We start from the raw sequence: 21,282 nt of genomic DNA, 5'->3' as shown, positions 1-21,282 counted from the left end.
TAATTTATTACACCTGAGCACCAATAAAAAAAAAACATTTTGAATCTCGCATCACTACCCCCACACTAATTTGGTTACGCAAAAACATCAACTCTNCCAAACCAAACATAATTAGACCTACTAAAAAGAGATAATTGAGCCAACTTATGGGTTCATCGGGATAGGGATAAGTAAAAGAGAAATTTTCGTCATTTGTGAATCACTTGGATAAACATAGTACGATACATATGACTTAAAGAAAGAAAAACATGAGATCTCACTACTTAATATCGAGCATACAGATCCAACCGGACTGAGATCATATGTATCATGATTTATTGTTTGAACCGTTTGCTACACACACATTAGTAAATTTCTTTCGTAAACAAAAGTCCATCCCGGATCGAATAGCCGCCAACTCTTCGCCTTTAATTGAGCCCAAGTAATCTATTAAACACACTTGAGCACCAATAACAAAACCTTTGAATCACGCACTCTTCGGCTTTAATTTAACCCGAATAATTGATTACACACCTGAGCATCAATAAAAAAAAAAAAAAAACCTTTTGAATCACTCATCACTACCCCCACACTAATTTGGTTACGCAAAAACATCAACTCTCACATCTAAGTCCAAACGTACTTGATTAAAAAGATGTGGTCTCCAGAATTTATCGACTTGATTTCGTGTCGCTACAACTCCGCTCCTTCTCGTTAAAAAGGCACATTGTTCTCTACCATCGAAAAGGTAGCCCAAGTAGTCGCAAGGTGAAATCTTACCTGATGTAATATACTTGCAAATAAATTTATGTGAATTTTATGTATTATTTTTTAAAATAATTTTAAAAAATAAATGTCACCTTAAAAGTTTTGTGTTTTTTATTTTATTTTTTTTAGTTGAGGAAAAATATTGTTATAATTAGGTCTCAAACTGAATAACTTGTCTCACATGCATTTGAAATATCGATGTCAGAAGAACTACAAGTGAGGGAAAAGATTATTATAATTAGGTCTCGTATTGAATAACTTGTCTCACATTTGAGATATCGATGTCAGAAGAACTACGAGTGAGGGAAAAGATTATTATAATTAGGTCTCGAACCGAATAACTTGTCTCACATTTGAGATATCGATGTAAGAAGAACTATAAGTCATTAGTTTTTTTTATTACTCATCAAAAAAAAAATTTATTTTTTATTCCGATCAATAGTACTCATTAGTGTCAGATTTATGATAGAGGTTTACGTTTTCTCAATTTCACATTCATTTAAAATATAACGAGTAAAACTTAATTTTAAGAATTCTTTCCAAAAGAAAAATGACATTTTAAAAAGTTTAGATGATACAACCCTCTTAATTTCATATTTCATAATTTTTTTTTATTCTCTATCATATGTATTTAAAATTATATATAGTTATATATGTTCAAAATATTTTTAAGTTTTAACTCATATAAAAACTTATTTTTTATTTAAAAAAATTATGAATGACAATTTCAAATATATTTATATGTCATTTCTCACTCATAAAGTGAGAGCGCCTTGTAAATTAATTTTTTGGAACCTCAATTAAGCTTCTAAATCGTATTGTCTTTAAAATATTATAATACAATATATAAATTCTTGAAACGACTTATAAGATATAATAGTTTTAAATAAGTTTAACAAAACATCAAGTAAAATATCGAAATTTTCGATTTTTAATTAAATATATATAGTTTCATGTGAAGTATCCTAGTTCATGGACGTCTAGTGAAGATGCCATATAAATAAATAGTATTTCTTTTTTTGATAATATATTTAATATAATCGCACCATATGTTTTTCTTAAAAAAATTACACATTATCCAAAAAATAATTGCAAAATATAACAATTTTTTTTAAAAAAATAAATCTTCATAGTTTTATATAAAAATTAACCAAACTCTAAAAATAATTATCCATAAAAATTAGTTGTACAAGCAACAAATATGTGCATGTTAATATTGGCTGTTGTGACTATCTTATACCAACCAACTCTAATGTCATTGTATATTTTAAATTTAACATCAAATAAAACATGATTTTATAATTGATATTATATATAACGCCCCGAAAATTTTAAGGTCCACGAAAACCACATGCATGTAATTATTAAATTCTGTTGTATTTTAATTAAATGTTTTAATTGCATAAATTAATTATGTTGTGCATATTTGTATATTTAAAATATATTTTTCTACATAGTTGCATTAAAATGTATTTTTAAAGGATATTCGAGTTGCGATCGAAGAACGGAGACCGAGGGCTGAGAAACGTAAAACGTTTTTATCAGATAATTGTTTTTAATTATTTAAAATATGGGTTATGCATTTTCTTATTTTAAAAAATATGGGGTTTTGAGGTGATTTTATACGCCGGGACGTAAATTTTATCGGTGTTGGTTTTTCAACAAAAATACGAACGTTTTAACAACCCGGCTAATAAATTAACAAATTTTATTAAACAAAATTATTTTTAATATTTTAATTAAGCACTAATGGGCCTAAATTATTTACTTAATGGGCCAAAGCCTTATTAGTGGCTTAATTAAGTATTTAATATGCAAACTTGACCCCAAACCCTCCCCATAACACACGCCCACCTCTTTTACTCAATTCAAACTCTTCCCTTGCACTCCAAACTCAACTACACGGCACACACACCAGATTTTTGAAGAGAAACTTTTCAAAATTCAAGGGAAACTTGTGAGCTTTGAAGAGAATTCATCCTAGGGTCTCCTACGTCAAAGTTCTTCGCGTCGCCGTCGAATATTCGTGCGTTTAAAACGCAAAGGCACGCCATATTCTCCCTTTTACTCATCATTCACACCATAGTATTTATTTAAATTTGGATTGCATGAAAAATAAGTTGCACTTGGAAGTATTTTCGTTTTTATGCAAACATGAATTTTAAAGCATGTTGTTTTGATCCAAAATCATGATACAAGTGTGCATGAAGGGGCTGCCATGTATAGGATTAAAAAGGGGCATGTTTTTACACGTTTTAAAGGGTCCTAGACACACACAAAATACTGCACATCGTCGGAAATAAAAGCTGGACCAGTGGCTTGTGTTTTGGGGCCAAGGTTCGGGTTTAAGGGGCTGGGCTTTGCATGGCTTGGTTTGGGACGTGGCTGGGTCATGGTAGGAGTCAAGGAAGAGTCCTAGCCACGTTAGGACTCGAGACCAGCTAGGACTCCAACCCGAGAGCTTCAAGGGTAGCGCAGGTTTGCTGTGGTACAGGAAGAAGGAGGCTCGGCCAGGAGGATTTGGGCTGGGCTAGGCTAGGTCCTTAGGGTCCTAGGAGGGTGCACAAGGGCTGGGCTAGGGGCTGGTATGGTTTGGTGCAAGTAGGGCCGAGCAAGAACATGAAACCGTGAGGAGAAGCCATCAAGTGCGCAGGTTGCTGTCAACTGGTTCAGGAGCTTCGCTGCAGGATTTTTGGGGCTGAGTTGGTCTAGGATTTGTCTGGGGGTGTCCAGGGAAGGTTAGGGTCAGGTGGGCTCAGTGGTTAAGGGCTGGTAGAGTCCTAGGCGGCTAGGAGTCCCAATACAACAAGGACACTACAAACACACACACGTGCAGAATTTTAGGTAGAGTTCCAGGATGTTTTTGGAGCGGGCCAAGGCTGGTTTTTCAAGCTGGGATTGGTCAGTAGGGTCCCTAGATGGGTTGGCTAGGTTTTGGCTCAAGGTGGCTCGGGCGTGGCTCGAGTAAATTAGGAGATGACTCGGTGCGTTCGATAACGTGTCAATTTCAAAAATTTAAGAACAAAAATTGATTCCATGGGTCCACAGCTGTGGCTCATGACTTGAAAGGGTAGAATAAATACTAAAAATGCTATTTTTAAAATTTGGGGTCAAAATAACGAGTTTTGAAATTTAATCGGGATTTAATCGCCGCACGAAACGCTAATTAACGAATTAATTGAAAAGCCTAGTTTTAAGCTTCATAAAATTATGAAAAATTATGTTTAAGCTTAAATAATTATTAGAAGTCTAAGTTTTTAATTTAAGAGTTTTATGCTAAGGTTTGGGATTTTTCGGGATTAAAATGCATTGATAGGCTATATTTAAATATTAATATAAAAATTGTCGATTTAAGCTAAATAAAATTATGAAAAAATTCAAGTAGACTTAAATAATTAATTGGGACATGTTAGAGTCAATGAAATTAAGAAAAAGTCAAACACGGTAAATTTTACGTCTAGGGGTAAAACGGTCTTTTTACATCTAAAAATTAGTAAACGTCATGGCAGTGCCCTAAATGCTATTTTTATGATATTATGATTATTTTTAAAATGTTTATGAGATGTTCATGATTAAATTATGATTATTAAATGTCTAAGGGATTTTTATGAATTAAGGAAGACATTTAAAAGACATGTTGCATGCTTGGTTTCAAAAACAAAAACGTTATGTTATGCATGATTTTTTTATAAAGTGATGAGAATATAAATGTTGAAGGAAGTGAAGTAATTGTGACTAATTCGATAATGATGGAGATGTCGTGAGGGTTATGGTCTCAGTGGGAGCCCGACGATCGTATTTTCATCATTTCGAATATGTGGTAACGGTAAGAATGGGAATATCGTGAGGGGAAAAGGCCCCAGAGAGAACCCATTTATGGGAAAAGACCCCCGAGGGAACCCCGACGATCGTATTTCTATTCAATCATGATAGGCCATGGCCCAGTTGACCGGTAAGAGTGTTGCTGGTGTCCCCCACCGCCCAGTACTGTGGTTATATGTAGATGGATCCATCGATCATGTCATGTCATGTCAGGAAAGTCACAATTAACGATCTGAATACAACAAAGGAAAAGGAAAATGTTTATGATCATGATAAAAGGTTTTATGTCATGTTTTGAGGAATAGAAAAAGGTTAAGGTTTATGTTATGCATGTCATGAACATGTTTATGTTTAAAGTTGATACATCATTATGAAAATGTTTTTATGCATCATAAAAAGGTTTACAAAAATGTTCATGTTTGAAGTTTATGCGTCTTCATGAAAACGATATTTTAAGTACAAGTATTTTTCACTGTTGTGTGTGGTATTATACGTATTAGTTGTTATCATGAATATGACGTGTTGAGTCTTTAGATTCACTATGTGTGATTGATGCAGGTGGTTATGATAAAAATGTTATGGGAGGTCTTGATGGTTGACCTGACTGGACTGAAGGTGCACACGACCCGAGGACCAGCGCTTCTAGCTTTCCGCAATTATGTTTATGATTTATGTTAAAGATTTTTACGACTTTTTATTTATGCTTTTGAGTGATTTTTGAGAGATTATAATATGGGCTGTATTTCTCAAATATATAGTTGGTTGTGTTTATTTTAAAATGATGTCCAAAATATTTTATGTAATTTTTGTGGTTCGACCGATGCTAGGGAGGTTTAAAAAAAAAATTCTAGCACATTTTAAGAANTTAAATTTATTACAGAAATTAAAGAAAAATATGTTTGCCATGCTTAATTTTTATTTACCAAAACATCTTACAAAATTTTTATTTCCAAAATATCCTATATTGAACAAAATATTTTGATTAAATTTTTTATAGAATTATTAAAATTATATGAACATAACGTGATAAAAAAAATTTATTCCATCTTTTTTTTATTCATTACCATGTTTCAAAATACGTATATGTATCGCTCTTTAAGTGTCTTTTTTTAAAACAATTTAATAAAAATTAATATATAATATAAAACGATTAATTAAATTGGTACAAGTAGTCACTGGTAACTTCTTTTGACGTTTTCAGAATGATTTCTCTTTTCCAAAATTAAATAAATGAAAGCGCTAATAAAGATTGCGACTTTATGACATAAAATACTAAAGTCGTCACTAGAGAGGTGGCAAGTTCATTTATTTTAGTAAAGAAGCTTTATCCCCCACTGACGATTTACTTTTCTTTTTTATTTTATTAAAAAAAAAGTGGCAAACAACAGTTGTCAATTTTTTATGTATTTTTTTTTATGACATATACCAACTATAAACCAAATTCACATCCAAAATTGCGACGGGTTTTATAATTTCGTCGAGTAAAACAAATTCGAGATGGCTCGATTGCATCAATAAAAAAATATGAAAAAAACATAAATATTTATAGGGGTTTAAAAGTAGAATTTTATACTCAATTTTATTCCACTCGCAAAAAAAAATTCATCTGAAGATCTTCTGTTCATAATCGACACCTCTCAAGAATTACGTATACCGTATTTAGCCCAGTGCGATTTTCTTGGCATGAAATAATATATTTTTCTATGTTAAATTTGAAGTGTTTTCTCTTCATATCAACATATCATATCAAATTTTATTAAAATACGATAGACACACATGATCTAGTAGATTTGGATACGAGAGAGCGACCGACTCATGAATAATAGCAAAAACAATAAGACAAACCATATTTTTATACGAGTAGGTCTCTTGTGAGACAGTGTGAGACTGTCTCACGAATATTTATCTGTGAGACGGGTCAACCCTACTGATATTCATAATAAAACATAATACTCTTAGCATAAAAAGTAATACTTTTTCATGAATGACCCCAATAAGAGATTCGTCTCACAAAATACGACTTGTTAGAGTCTGAGACCGTCTCACACAAATTTTTGTCTTTTTATACCATTCAACATTTATACGCACGTCAATTTAGCACCAACTAGCTTCGCAACTAAGCTAAGTATTTATGAATTTGCTGCAAAAGATTATGCTAAAAATACAACTTGTCTGATTCTACGCTACAACCAACTTGCAAAAAATTAACATATAACGTGGAGCTAAAGTGTCAAACTTTGGCAAATTGACAAATTGAATTTTTTAATTGAAATTTAAAATTATATTTAACATACTGCCAAAAAAAATATTAATTTTTAAGGTATTTATTCAATCAAATTGCCAAAAGTTGCAAGTAATTGAACTCAAAAAATTTTAAGTTATAAAATAGTTGAGCAGGTATCTTGTGAGACGGTCTCACGAATCTTTACATGTGAGACGGGTCGACCCTACTGATATTCACAATAAAAAGTAATACTCTTAGCATAAAAATTAATACTTTTTCATGGATGACCCCTAATAAGAGATTCATCTCACAAAATACGACCCGTGAGACCGTCTCACACAAATTTTTGTCAAAATTAGTTTTAGTATCGTATTTCAATCACTGAAATAAAATAATTTTTCCCTTTGTAATATTTGTATCAACTTGTAACTTTTGGAAATCAAAATGTGTGATGTTAGTTCTAACGTAAGTCGTTATATCGAGTTTTCACTGTTTGACTAAAAGCTAGTATCGGTGATATCGACCATGCAATATATGAGTTTTCTTATGTATTTGAATTATAATTATTCTGTAATAATAATTTTTGATAAAATAATATATAACCGTTATTTTATAAATAAATGTTAAATAATAAACAAAAATTATTTGCTCATACCAATGGAAGAATTATATAATTAATTAAATCTACTTAATATTTGAATTTTTTTTTAAAAAATACTATTTTTTAAGTTTAAAAAAAACTAATTTTAGATATTCTTTGATACATAATTTAATATCATTAAAAACTTATAAGATCAAGTGAATTGTGGAGAAATTGAAAATAAAAATTTCCGAGTTAGAGTAAAATTCGCACGCGCCTATTTAATCGCGTGAGAAACACCTCAAATCTGGTCAAGCATCTTGGACGTGGAAGATATGCGGAATCCTTTTGAAACTGTTCCAAACCTAATACCCATATTTATTCATTCCTCTCTCGCACGAATCCGTACAGAAGATTGTAAAAAGTTCCAAGGTTTTCTGGGTTGCGTGCCGTGTGCACGAAGCTGATCTGGATTCGGAGGTACATATTGGGATTAAATTTGTATGTGCGCGCTCGTGATTTTGCTGTTGGCATTTTTCGATTATGTACAGAATTTATTGTGTTTTTCTGTTACGATTATGGCATTGGATTTGAACGATGAGATTTATTTTTTTGGGTGATTTCTGTAACTGTGGTTTTTTTTTTTTTTTTTTTTTTTTTTTTTTTTTTTTTGGTACTGAACATGAAGATTAATTGGAGGACTTTTCGAAGTATTGGCATGGTTTGTAACAGGCCCTTTCTCATCGACGGATCATTCAAAAGAATGGAAAATGAGATGAATTGTCAACTTTACAATTGGGATTCTGGTGCAAGTTCTAGGTTTAGTTTCAGAATTTTAAAAGATACAGATAGTACTGTAAGTCTGTAACCTTGTCATGCTGCTTGGATTACCCAGGAACTCAATAATCTGTTTGTTGTAGGATCTTGTTTATTAAGTCGAGAAATGTATCAATGCCTGAATATTGCCTGAAGCTGGAAAGTTTCTAGACAATCAACTTATTTGCAAGAGATGCAAAATTTGTTTAGTTTTGAGTGTTGTTTATTTTAAGAACTAATTAAGCAGCCTATTTTCTTGGAAGATGGTTAGGAATTGAAGTTGTGGATGAATATCCTTGCGTCATCTAGATCTGATTCCTTATGGTTAAGGGTTGAAGGACATGAGTTCCTGTTTTTCGGTTTATCATGTATACGACATGAATCAATCCCCCTGTACACAACATTTTGCTTCTACCAATTTTGTGTCGGACGATGACTAAAAATACTTCTTCATCCGTGCGAACCCACTCGTTGTATGTACGGTGTTCATTTGGTAACCATGAAGAAGACACATAAGGGGAAAAAAACATTTTGCATCTATCATTTTGATAATGTGGACCCCCCCGGTCTTCAATGTATTACATGAGACTGTCGGTCATTTTTCTATTGGATTGCGACCAATGAATAGCTTTATCATCTTTGTTTCATTTTTACCTTTCAGTTCCACATTGTACTTGTGTTCTGTTTTCTTGTGATGCACATATGTCATGGTTTAGGTGATTACTGTAATAGATGTACTGTGTTTATTTTGTGTATTCTGCGTGCTTTTCCTTTGTAGGGTTTGTGGAGAGTTCCAGCATTCTGATAAGTTCTTTGAAGGGGTTAACTGTTAAGTATTTGGGCCCACTTATTGAGAAATGACTGGTGGAGTGTCAAGTTTTTGGGGCCCTGTCACGTCAACACATGAGTGGTGTGAACCTAATTATACTTACTCTTCCTATATTGCTGAGTATTTCAACACCATCTCTAATGTTCCGTGCGTCATTTTAGCATTCATTGGTCTTGTGAATGCATTGAGACAGCGTTTTGAGAAAAGGTTTACTGTCCTTCACATATCAAATATGATACTTTCCATAGGCAGCATGTTGTATCATGCCACACTGCGGCGGCTGTAAGTTCTCATTTTTGTATCACTGACTTCTTTTTTACTCTATAATATATATGAATTATTATTTTTCTTCGTTCTTGATTTAATATGTTTAGTCTTTTACCTCAAAGCTATATCTTAGGGCCAGAAATATGAGTAATATCTGATCATTCATTTGGTTCCTACTTCCTAGGCTATGTCATCCTGTAGATCAATTGCATCCAGTATACCTGAGGGTGTGCTTAGATTGATAGACCATTTTATTGCATGGACTAATTTATCAAATCTACCTTTTTTTAATTTATGCGGACACAATGGTTATTGTGATGAATTTGAAATGAAATGCACTCAGACATGTGATTGCAAAGTCATTCTTCAAATTGTTTCCAATCAAATTTCCTCCCTCCCAATGAAATCCTCCCTTCCAAAGCACAACCCAACTGTATTATCCTGCATTGTGACAAAATGATATACTTTAGACCCCACCCCACTTAGTTCTTAAACAGATAAAAGCACTCTTGACGTGAAAAATGTCACATATTTGACAAAATAGTTTGAGCTAGACACAATTTTCACCCTGCCACAAATTCCTGTTTGACAATCATTTGGATTTCAATTTCAGGCAACAGCAAGGAGATGAAACACCTATGGTGTGGGAAATGCTCCTTTATATCTACATTCTCTACTCACCAGATTGGCATTATCGGAGCACAATGCCCACTTTCTTGTTCCTCTACGGCGTGGTCTTTGCTGTAGCACATTCAGTACTTCATTTCGACATCGCTTTTAAGCTGCACTATGGACTGCTTTGCTTTCTTTGCATTCCTAGGATGTACAAGTATTATATTTACACACAAGACAGATCAGCCAAGCGACTTGCAAAGCTGTATGTCATCACTTTGCTGCTTGGGACTCTATGCTGGCTGATTGACCGCCTTTTATGCAAGAAAATCACAAGCTGGTATTTCAATCCTCAGGGCCACGCAATGTGGCATGTTTTTATGGGTTTCAACTCATACTTTGCCAATACGTTTCTGATGTTCTGCCGTGCTCAACAACGGGAATGGAACCCGAAAGTAATGCACTTTTTCGGAATTTTCCCCTATGTGAAGATTGAAAAACCAAAGTCCCAGTAGAAGCTACAAATCATTCGAACCATGCCTCACACGTGGGAGTCAGTAAGAGCATGTTACATGCTGCTGTCTAGCAAATGCTAGTAGTCACAACTCATTTTTGTCCATGTGTTTCATCCATTTGGAGATTGCAATTTAAATTACTTAGTAGGGAGTAAGTTTGGTTGATTTGTTTAGATCTTGACATTATAGCATTTCGGTGATGTACCATATTTATTAAATATCTCACAATAGATTAAACTACATATGATTTATTGAAGTCCTAAGTTTTGAGCTTTTCTTCTTGCGTGTTGATTTACAGGCAATGAAATGATGTCTAAAAATGTATATTTGTGACCACATTTGTGTGTGTATCTTGCGGAGTAAAGAGTAACTTTTCTTTCTTTTTAGTCAGTTGAAACGTAAAGATGGAAAAGATTGTGTCAAAAACAATTATGATTAATAGATATAATGATTTTAATGTGCACTTGGATGGTAATATTTGAATTTGAAAGAAGATTTTACTTGTAAAATCAGGATGGAGGAACTTTGACCAGACCCAATCTACCAATAAAAATATATATATTACGAGGAAAAAAACAAGTAAAAAAAATAACGAAAAAGCAAAAAAATCCGACCTGCCGGATTCGAACCAGCGACCTAAGGATTACAGCACCACTACAGTCCTCCGCTCTACCAACTGAGCTAAGGTCGGTTTGAACGAAATGTCATACTCATTATTATATAAATACAAATATCAATAGTAAATTACAGAGCTTTTGGTTGATAACTTATTTTCAAAGACCTATTACATGCATATTGCGTACCTAATAGCTGTATGAATCCTTGCAGATCTAAAATTTTTCTACAAAATTAAATGTAAAATTATTTTTCTCAAAATAATTATCACATAGTGATTGTGTGTCTCATCTCATGAGCCATTTTATCAAGTATTCCACCAAAATATTGAGATAGCCATCCTTTTCAAAAAATCAAGAGGTCAAATGACTTGGAGAAAGTTCTAAGTTCTCATAATGAACATTGACCAATTTGTTGCATAACGTAGTAGGATGAATTTTCCATGAGGCTTCTGTTGTTGAGGACATTGGAACAACTTGTTTTTAGTCATCAGGTATTATTATCCAACATTGCCCCACATCAATCAAGATTTTTATAAAATTGATTCCTTCACGGATCCAATTTGGTGTCAAAAACAATAAGTTGGTGTGTGGATAGAATTTCACCTTTCAAAATGAGTAATGTTGTTTGTTTTTCATTCTATGTTGCACATACTTAATTTTTTATATATATACATTTTTACATAGTTATATAAGACGTATATACATTTTATGTATGGTGTATGAAGCTAATCTAGTGGGATTTTTAAGGGACTATAGAAGAATGTGCTATTTTGAGGCGGTTCGATTCGATTTTAATGAAGAAAATTGGTTCATAATCATCGTCGTTCGATGTATTTTAATATAGTGCTATTATTTTAGTAGCATCAATATTCTTCATGTTTTATATCTGTATTTTAAAAAGTAGTTATATTTTACAGAAAACGTAGCTTGAAAGTAAGTAACAGTGCAAGAGAGAACATGATTCGCTGTGTAGATAATGAAACTAAGTTGTTCGATTCGATTTTATTCAAGAAAATTGGTTTATAATCATCGTCGTTCGACGTATTTTAATATAATGCTATTTTTTTTAGCAACATCCATATTCTTCATGTTTTATATCTATATTCTAAAAAGAATTATATTTTACTGAAAACGTAGCTTAAAAGTAAATAACAGTGTAAGAGAGAATTTATTCTTCATGTTTTATATCTATATTCTAAAAAAGAAATATAATTTATTGAAAACGTAGCTTGAAAGTAAATAATAATGCAAAAGAGAACATGATTCGTTGTATAGATAATAGAAGTAAGTATCCGTCTTGGACATTGAAGTAACTCAGCGCCAAAACTTCAATCAATTGAATTCTGGAAACTGATGCTTTCTCTGTCGTACAAGCCATTCTTAAGCTGCAAGTGCATTCGCGAGAGACCATCGTTCAAGAAACTAGGAAACTCGGTTCAATACCATCCTCGTGACGCCAAAAAAGTGGCAGACACATTAGCTCGTATGGCTATTCATTTCCGAACAGATTTTGAGTTTTGAGATTATATACCTTTGTTTTTGTAAAATAAAATGATGTAATTATAGATTTGGTTAACTGTTAATTCAAGCTCAATAGCTCGGTCCAATAGTGTTTTTTTAAAAAATAAAAAAATAATAATCACGTAGCTTATTTAATTTAATAGAAGTAAATAGAGAGACATATATAAATGCATACGTACACAATATATTGGCGATATGGGGTCAGTAAGTACATTTCTAATCACTACAAAGAGATCAGGAATATAGGTATTTGCATGGAAAGATTCGAATTTTAGGAATATCACAGTTCTTTCTGGAACATAAATAGCCATAACAGAAATCCAATGTTCTCAATAATTTGCACATTGTTGACGACAGAGGCCCGAAAAACAAAAGCTGTATACTCGTAAATAACTTGAAGAACGGATTGTTAATTGAAGTCCGAAGAACAGATTGTTAATTGACGACAGAGGCCCGAAAAACATAACTTGCATACATGTAAAAACTCGAAGGGGACGTGTATCAGAGAACTCCAAAGAACGGATTGCTAATTGCACTGTTTAACTCACTTCCAGCAGAATGTAGCACCGCAACGTCCACTTTATCTCTTGGCAAAAACAAGAATTCACCTCCCTCAATTTTCTCGAATCCACAGAGTTGGAGAAATTCGATGCCTCCTTGAAGTTTTCCAACTCTCTCCTGCCGAGAGCAATCAAATATGATTGTTAAGACGTTATAAACAAGGATTTGCGCTTAAAAAGAATGAATGGTGGGTTTATTGATCAACAATCTTCCATGGATATCTTGGAGACGAATCTAAGGTATGAATAAAAGTCAAATATGGCCATGGTATCTTCAAAACTACCACTTGCCACTCAATTCCAGGGTGGCTATATGGCATTTTAAAGTCTCTCTGTAAAGTGAAAGAAGAAGAAATGTCTGCATCGAGTCTGATGTTTTCATATTTCATGCCAAATTTAGCCGTTACAGATGAGCCATTCACATAAAAATTAAAATCTTCAACAGCGGACTCACAACCATGGGTTCAGTCCCTTACTGATGTGGAATATGTGGCCTGCTCTAATGCACTGGGGCCTCATGCCACATGATGTCACCAATAAACATGAACTAAGTTATGAAGAGGCATCATTGGCCTCTACTTATCATAAGAAAATTGGAAGCGTGGACTGTTGTGGAAATACGTTTCATTCATGGATGCAGTCGAGTCAAAGACCAACTGAAAAAATTTGGGAGGGGGAGAAAAGTTGGAAAAAATGGGTACTATAACATTTAGAAATGGAAAAATGAGACCCATTTGAGGAATAAATGAACAACTAAAAAAGAATACTCAGTGTCACCTGAAAATTAGCATTGCTTAGTCTGATTTTACGAAATTTTTCCTCATTTGGATTTGTTGCTACATTTTTGGCGAAAGTTAAAAGTGTGTTGAAAGCGGCCTTCACTTTGGCATCATCATCCTGGAGAAAAAGTAAACAAAATATATGACACATAATTGTTACAGAGCATATCATTCCATATGATCACATACAAAAGTATTTCACAAATTAAAATGGAGTACCATCGTGAATTTGGACCTGAAACACAAGAAGTTCAAAACACGCAAATACAGCATTTTATCAAAAAGATTTATCATTAACCGAAACAAATAAAATTATGTTGGTTTCATCTTCACCCTTCAAGCAATAAACCATCTTCACCCTTCAAGCAAAGAATTTATACTTTCTCCCACAGATATTATACACGGAAACATATCTTTTTGCTCAATACCCACATCTTATTGTTAAAGTTTTCTTCTTTCCGTTTTTCACTAGTTCCTTTACATCGTATGAGTGACTGGGAACGAGTACAAAAAACTTAATCAGCTCTGAACTTTTTTCAATTGGATTATTTTCAGTTTCAATCTTCTGAGTTTTTACATGAAATCACCTTTCTAAACTCATCCTTGCGTTGGTTGTTAAATTCAACATGCAAGCCACGGAAATTACTACCTTGTGATTCTGTTTAAGCGTTCGTAAGCACTCCCTCATTTGCTCTGTCTTTGTAGCTGGCCTTACGGGCAGGGAGCTCTGCAATTTATTTTTGAGAAGAATAGCTCAGGGCAAGATATCACAGGGTAAATAGGAAATGAAGCAGGCTATGTAAGGGAACAATCAGAATAAAGCAAGACCTTTTTTTCCTCTGTTGGTGGAGCTGAAGGTTTTATGGCAGCCGGATCTTCTGGTGGCAACCCAAGCTTCCTTCGTCTTTCTGCCTGTCAAACATAGATGAACCATTTCAATATAGAAACTCGAAGCTAATGATTAAAGTTAAGGAAAAACAAGCAAAAGAAAGTACTCTAAAAATAATAGTTCATATGTATGTCGCCTTGCACAAGGCTGACTAGAATACACTAGCAATCATGAAAGGAAACCAAGTCTTTTCCCAGACTTTTAAACCACAATGTTTGATTGTTCAAGTAAAGAGCCTAATTCTTATCAATAAATTCAAGGTGTTGAAAACAAAGGAATGATTCAATGAAGACAAGCAGATGTTGGAGGGAAAATGTTGAGACCTTGTCTTCCTCCAATTTTTGACGGATTTTCTCTCTTGCCCTTTTTTCTTCCTCTTTCTCTGCTTTTCGCAAAGCTAGCATACTACAAGAGCAAAGTAAAATTCCAATTCAACTAAAACTATAATTCTTGATGCCGGGTAAAAGGACAGAATTGGTTGCACACCGCTTTCTTTCATTATCTTCTTCAATACGCTTTGCTTCAAGCAGTTCCCTACCAACTCGAACTCTTTCCTGTGAAGCCATACTAGAGAAAATTAGGTGATTTAAATACAATCCAATAGCAGATACAGCAGAAACTACAGCTAACATCAATACAAGATAAACCATACTTCTGAGACGAATTGTAAAGTAATAGAAAATGTTTACAAATAGAACAAAGACAAAAACTTCAAAAAGAAAAACAGTGTTCCATTTAGAGCAATAACTCCTATAGGAGGATACATGAATTAAGTATCAGAAAAGTAATAACAAATTTACCTTCTCTCTTTCTCTCTCCTTTAGTTTTTCTTCCTCTTCTTTCTTTTTGCGAGCTCGCTCCCTGTAAGTCATAGGGGTTATAAAGCCAAATGACAGAAGGAACTGAAGCAAATAAATAATGCAATCGATCAACATAAATCAGTCCATGTCATAATGAGAAAAACATCTGGAAAATGTGGCATTAATAGAAACTCTAAGGATGGCCTCATATGCATATGACAATCGATAATTCTAGGGAAGGCAATTCCATGACTTCCTCAATTCCATTAAAAGTTCTTTGTTCTAAAAGAACTATAAGTTATTTTAATATCTGTAAGTCATAAAGATGACTAGTTCATAATCATGCTAGTGCAACTACAAAATAGATCCCAACGATTATCCAAGTTCTCAATTTTTTTCCATTAAACTTTACTACCATACACAGCGGCTGAAAGTATCGTGTACAATGACCCTATCAATGTTTGAAAAGCAAATGAATTGTATCAACAACAAAAGAATAAAACAAACAATTGTAGAATTCCAATAACAAAAAATTACTTCAATTCTTGTTGTTTCTGTTTAATCTCCTCTGGTGTCAGGGATGGCTTAGGAGCATCAGGTTTCTTGGAACTCACAGGTACCTACACGTAAGTGGGGGAAAAAGATGACATGATGGTAGTTCCAACCAGTTATAAAAACGGAAGATAGTAATTCAGTAAAGTGAATACTCATAGGTCATGTCGGGTATCTTTTTGGCGTGTTTTGAAACTATGCATTTTGGAGATTGTGATGTATGTCTTGTTTTATTTACTGAAGAAACACCATTTTATTACTGTAGATGCTATACCATGTCAGTATATATACTGGGTCAATGATGTTACATAAATATCTTTAGTTTTTTAATGCAAATAAAATAAAATATTTTAAAAATTTTATCATGTAATAATAAAGTTTTTTTACATAGGTGATGAAAAGTTGGAAACAAATCCATGATTACATAGGGACACAAAATAATATGGAGGAATAATTTTGCAAGATTGTAATGAAGAATGAAATGTATGCTTGGCTTTATTTAAGGAGAATGAAAACATCCAACAAATATGCATCCAAACATCGCCTGAGATCTGCCAATCAAGGAAAAGTGCAGGGAATCATCTGAGTATGACTTCATGAAAGGATATTCAAACAAACTCCATCACAGTATATATTCTGCTAAGAGGGAACAGTCACAAATCTTTATGCAGCCAGGAACAAAAGAAATCATCTATAAAGAAATTAGACTGGGGCTAAGCCAATCAAACAAGCTTGAATTTCACGGATTTGATGAGTCAATTAAACTATATCATAAAAATCGGAACCAGTCAAAGCAAACGACATTATAAAACAATCTGAACAAAAGACCTGAATATTCTTTTGTCAAATAGAGTCAAAATCTGGCAATTTGTTGACCTTCTTGCGCACTTAAAGTGAAAGAATAATCTTTTATGAAGAGGATTTAACAATACAGCTCATTGACATAACTGTTACAAACATAAATAACAAACCGCTATTTGAACAGATTCATGAAAATAATACATTAGACAAATGATTTCAAGAATAATTCATTTCAAGTCCAAAATAAATAACAGTTAGCTAGCATTAATCGGAAAAGTATTTGGATTTAGTTAACAAAATAAAAATTCCAGTAGCACATGGTTCTAAAATTTGCTAGACGCTAGTCAGGCTAGAGCCTAGGCCGGGACTAGGCGTCGCTAGGCGGATTCCACGATATCAAGAGACTTGTAATGGTTCTTAAACTAAATTTCAGCCCAAATTTTGTTAAAATCCAATTGACACCTGGTTTATTTCTCTAGCTTAAGGCGGATCAGAATAATAGGCAATGTAAAAGAAATATTAATAAAGAAAAAAATTACCTGGTTCGATTTTCTTATGTGTGCAGAAGTAAACAGGCAAAGAAGATAAGAGTGACGTGTTAGGGCAAGCGCAAGCCAACAAATCGTAGTTTTAATTGGGCTTTCAATCCCAAAAAATTAAAAGCACGAGCCTATAATTCTTTCTTATGTCATGTTCTAGTTTAATTCGGCGTTCAAAAATTAAAAGCCGAAAAAAAATTTCCCAAAAAAACTTTAAATGCCTAGGCCCGCCTAAGAGCACCTAGGCGCCCTTGCCGCATAGGCTGGCCGCCTAGAACCTTTTCGGTGCGGTCAAGTGGCGTCTAGCGCCTCCCTAGCGCCTAGGAGGCGCCTAGGCGGTCGCCTAGCCCGAGTTTTAGAACACTGCAGTAGCATCCAAAGTTCTAGTTTTTGAGGTCTATATATTTCATCATCTTGAATCTTAATCCTACAAGATTCGACCCATTTACAACCAAGCTCTTAAACCAAAACATATGATAATGTCATCAGCAGAATAATCCTATGAATGTATAGCAAGTCACACTTTTATCAATCATAGCAGTCATTTATGCCTCATCCTCCTTATCATATAAGAATCTGCGCAAAGGAGTAAGAGCGAAACAAATGGTCTTCTAATTCCAACTTTATGAGTCCCGTACATTATTGATGAAAAGGGGGTGTGAAAGAAAGAAATAAACAAGTGGACATAAAGTGCCGGTTATACACAACAATTCATACGAATGGCCTTTGGTTGATATAGACATAATATGCTACACACATATATACATACCAATGGCATTTGGTCAATGTCTGAGTCATTTTCATGTTCAACTATCCAATTCACAGCAGCCTCTGCACTCACATTGCCTATAAAAATATGATAATATTTGACAGAACAGCAATTTAACTTAGATGATGATCACAAATTTAAAAACAAAATAACAACAATATTTAGAAAGAATAAAAATCATATGAACTTGTACTGCATAAATTTCATTTTCTGAAAGGTACAGTAATGAGATATAGTCATGTATCTAATGTAGAAAATACTCACCTGAATAATGAAGTGCACGGATTGTCCTCTCTTTAGGAAATCCCATTTCTTCGAGTTCCTTGAGTAGCTCGTGATTCACTTCCGGAACAACCATTTCTAAGACAGAAAAAACATCAGGAAGCAAATAAATGCAATCTACACTCTCACAGTGCAGCTAAGCGTAAGTACCGACATTAGTATGACAAAAAGGCATTCCACTTTCATCTGATGATCTGAACATTCATTTTGCATGGGTTGTCCCTCGATCAGAATTCAATTCAATCAAAATCTAAAGTGCAGTTCATACTTCCGAATGAAAAACTGGATGATAAATTTAAATGTGGTCATACAATTTTTTTTAAAAATATTTACCTCTAGATCATAATTTTGGCAGCATTCCATGAAATCAAACTGTACATCTCATCAAATTCATATTCTACATCAGATTCACCAAAAACTATGACTTGGCGACTGGCGACAGACGGTAAAGTACAATTTAAATACCTCCGCATTTAGAATTTAAAGAGGTAAACCATACACAGGCACTTAGATATGTGCCATTAGCAATATAATCAATTGCAAATTATACCTTCCTGCTGAGTACCACCACTCCCATCGCCAGTCTCCTCCATCTCCACGTCCTTCTGTGGCTTTGGAGACTCCAAACTTATTGGCTTAGTCGACTCCGAAGTCCTATCCACAAATTCCGCGTGACCTGTTCTCTTAGTATGCAAATCACTGTCCTAAAGTGGTTTGAATTCAACTAATTAGAAACACCACCACTCAAAAGCTTACATAAAAAAAGCACTGAGCAACAGCGACCTATTAATTGAAACTTGTGATCTGATAATCAAGATTTTCCTAAAATTAATAGGAGGGAATAATACATCGAAACAAGCAACTAACGAGTGAAATAGATCGATGAATTACTCAAGAAACACACCGTTTTTGAACGGCAAGGCTTGCCACAGGCGGAGCAGACGAGATTAAGTACGGCCTCAGTCGATTCCGAGAAATTAGTGTGTTTCGTCAGCTCAGCATGCTCCTGCGCCTCCTCCACTGACTTCAGTAGGGTTCCGCAGTCTCCGCACATCAGCGATACACCAGCCATACCCGAGTCAGGAAGTATTCAAATTTCGTCTGTGATTTGATCGCTTGACCTCGAAAATTCAGGGGTTTGAGGGGGAATTGGAGTTGTCCAGGTGAACAAGAAAAAGGTTGGGTTGATTGGAAATGAAAGACATCTAGGAGAAACGGAAGAGGCAGTAAATTTAGAATTCCTCCACAAGTTTTTCCAAACAACCCCTATATGTTTACTTATTTTAATTTAATGCCCCAATTGTATATGGACAAATTGTTAATCTCCCTAAAACATAACTCACTTTATTCTTAATCCCCTAATACTTTAAAAATTTGTTTGAGCCCCCTAATTATTTAAAATTTCCAAAAATTGTCATACATTTCGAGCATATTCTTTAAAGACTCATATAGATTCGCATGATTTCTAGCTTATACACCAAATTATTAATATTATTATTATTATTATTATTATTATTATTATTATTAATCCATCATATTTCTGTAAAATAAATTAAACATGCTACCTTTTTGACCAAAATATCGTCGGGTTGTATCCACCTGATTTTGCAGATTGCTCTTCTCAGCTTAACCACACAGTAACAAAAAATGTTTCCTGAAGTAGATTTCTTAAACAACACTTAGCACAACCCTTTATCGTTTCCTACAACATGGTGTATAGTAAAAAAGTTTAATTTTGAAAATAATAGATGAGAGTGACAATCAGCCTTAATTGTTTTATTCAAACATACAACATATTACTGCATAGTAACTTTCTGTAAATAATGAGAAAATTATTTAGCTACAACACGCATAAATTGAAAATATTACAAATTTTATTTTGAAAAAAATGAAGAGGTTGAATGATGTTTTCTTCTTCTCTCTATCATGATATATATAGAAGTTTTGGTGGATTTAAAATCCATACTTTAAAATTATGAATTGCATTGCAAGTTGTGGCCGACAACATCTTTTAGTTGGTGTACCACTAGTTAGTAGGCTGTCATGTTGTGGTGGTTGAATGGTTCACCCTCTACTAATGAAGTGGTTGGATCACATGTCTTATTTACTTTTGTCGGGGAGTCTTTTGCTTTTGTATGATCTTCGGGGAAAACGTGACTTATGTGGACCTTCATCGTTTGGATCTGTCACCGCATTATGTTTTCGGTCATGTTTGGGCCGAAAACTTTCCCGAATTCTGGCTCTTTCTGGTTTGGACATTCTGTGCAGATTATTTCTGACCATCTTCCCACATGAGCAATATTGCAGAATTTTCGACGAGTTTCTTTACTCTCTCGGCAGCTTGTTGTTCCTTAGAAGATTTTTTTTCTTTTCAAATATTTTTTCTGTAAAGCTTGTAGTTTTTCTTGTCGTGGTATTTCAAAGAAAAGATCTATTTACATAATTTTGATAAAATTTAAATGAAAACTTGAATTTGTCCATCTTTGTGAGAAATAACCATAATCCTCATGCTCATCTAATGCATGTTTTATCTCCCAAGAGTGATGAAACAAGAGGTGTTCCATTCTCCGAGGATCCTTGATGAACTTCTGAATGTTCACGTCTTGTCTTATCCACTTAATGAAGTGAACGGCTTCGTATGAGCATTTCTTGGTTGATTCTGGTGCTGTACTAAAAAAATAAAGCTCCAGAATATCTTCTCTCGAAAAATAATCATTATTTTCTCATGTTTCATAAACTGCTTCCTGAATTAATTTTGGTA

General features: G+C 33.8%; 2 protein-coding genes and 1 non-coding gene across 4 annotated transcripts; 1 reads left to right on the top strand and 2 right to left on the bottom strand.

Moving 5' to 3' along the window:
- The first annotated feature begins 7,702 nt into the window (after nucleotides 1–7,702).
- LOC140964042 (alkaline ceramidase-like) lies at nucleotides 7,703–10,688 on the top strand. 2 transcript variants are annotated; one of them, XM_073423536.1, is made up of 3 exons: nucleotides 7,703–7,853; nucleotides 8,968–9,300; nucleotides 9,899–10,688. In XM_073423536.1, the coding sequence occupies exons 2-3, from the start codon at nucleotides 9,047–9,049 to the stop codon at nucleotides 10,410–10,412; spliced, it is 768 nt and encodes a 255-aa protein (XP_073279637.1). In that variant the 5' UTR covers nucleotides 7,703–7,853; nucleotides 8,968–9,046; the 3' UTR covers nucleotides 10,413–10,688. The 2 variants fall into 2 exon arrangements, with proteins under 2 accessions (XP_073279637.1, XP_073279644.1); XM_073423543.1 differs by lacking the exon at nucleotides 7,703–7,853 and having other exon boundaries at nucleotides 8,701–9,300.
- A 332-nt stretch (nucleotides 10,689–11,020) lies between these two features.
- On the bottom strand, nucleotides 11,021–11,103 carry TRNAY-GUA (transfer RNA tyrosine (anticodon GUA)). Its single transcript is given in 2 exon segments — nucleotides 11,021–11,056; nucleotides 11,067–11,103. It is a non-coding gene; the product is annotated as a tRNA-Tyr (tRNA).
- Nucleotides 11,104–12,735: 1,632 nt separating this feature from the next.
- On the bottom strand, nucleotides 12,736–19,767 carry LOC140964035 (uncharacterized). The gene is made up of 12 exons (XM_073423523.1): nucleotides 19,426–19,767; nucleotides 19,072–19,225; nucleotides 18,504–18,599; nucleotides 18,240–18,316; nucleotides 16,116–16,198; nucleotides 15,579–15,639; nucleotides 15,265–15,332; nucleotides 15,102–15,183; nucleotides 14,718–14,801; nucleotides 14,539–14,616; nucleotides 13,888–14,007; nucleotides 12,736–13,228 (listed from the first exon to the last, which is right to left on the bottom strand). The coding sequence occupies exons 1-12, from the start codon at nucleotides 19,591–19,593 to the stop codon at nucleotides 13,052–13,054; spliced, it is 1,248 nt and encodes a 415-aa protein (XP_073279624.1). The 5' UTR covers nucleotides 19,594–19,767; the 3' UTR covers nucleotides 12,736–13,051.
- Between the last annotated feature and the right edge of the window lie 1,515 nt (nucleotides 19,768–21,282).

Source organism: Primulina huaijiensis, chromosome 2 (genome assembly GCF_012295235.1).
Source record: "Primulina huaijiensis isolate GDHJ02 chromosome 2, ASM1229523v2, whole genome shotgun sequence".
Lineage (NCBI taxonomy): Eukaryota > Viridiplantae > Streptophyta > Magnoliopsida > Lamiales > Gesneriaceae > Primulina > Primulina huaijiensis.
Note: the sequence above shows the minus strand (reverse complement) of the source record. Positions and strands in the feature narration are given on the sequence as shown.

Coding starts and splice junctions, on each gene's coding strand:
- LOC140964042 (XM_073423536.1), top strand. CDS start 9,047: ATGACTGGTGGAGTGTCAAGTTTTTGGGGCCCTGTCACGTCAACACAT. Junction 9,301..9,898: donor CATGCCACACTGCGGCGGCT/GTAAGTTCTCAT, acceptor TTTCAATTTCAG/GCAACAGCAAGGAGATGAAA.
- LOC140964035 (XM_073423523.1), bottom strand. CDS start 19,593: ATGGCTGGTGTATCGCTGATGTGCGGAGACTGCGGAACCCTACTGAAG. Junction 15,640..16,115: donor CAGAAACAACAAGAATTGAA/GTAATTTTTTGT, acceptor TATGACTTACAG/GGAGCGAGCTCGCAAAAAGA. Junction 15,333..15,578: donor AGGAGAGAGAAAGAGAGAAG/GTAAATTTGTTA, acceptor ATGGCTTCACAG/GAAAGAGTTCGAGTTGGTAG.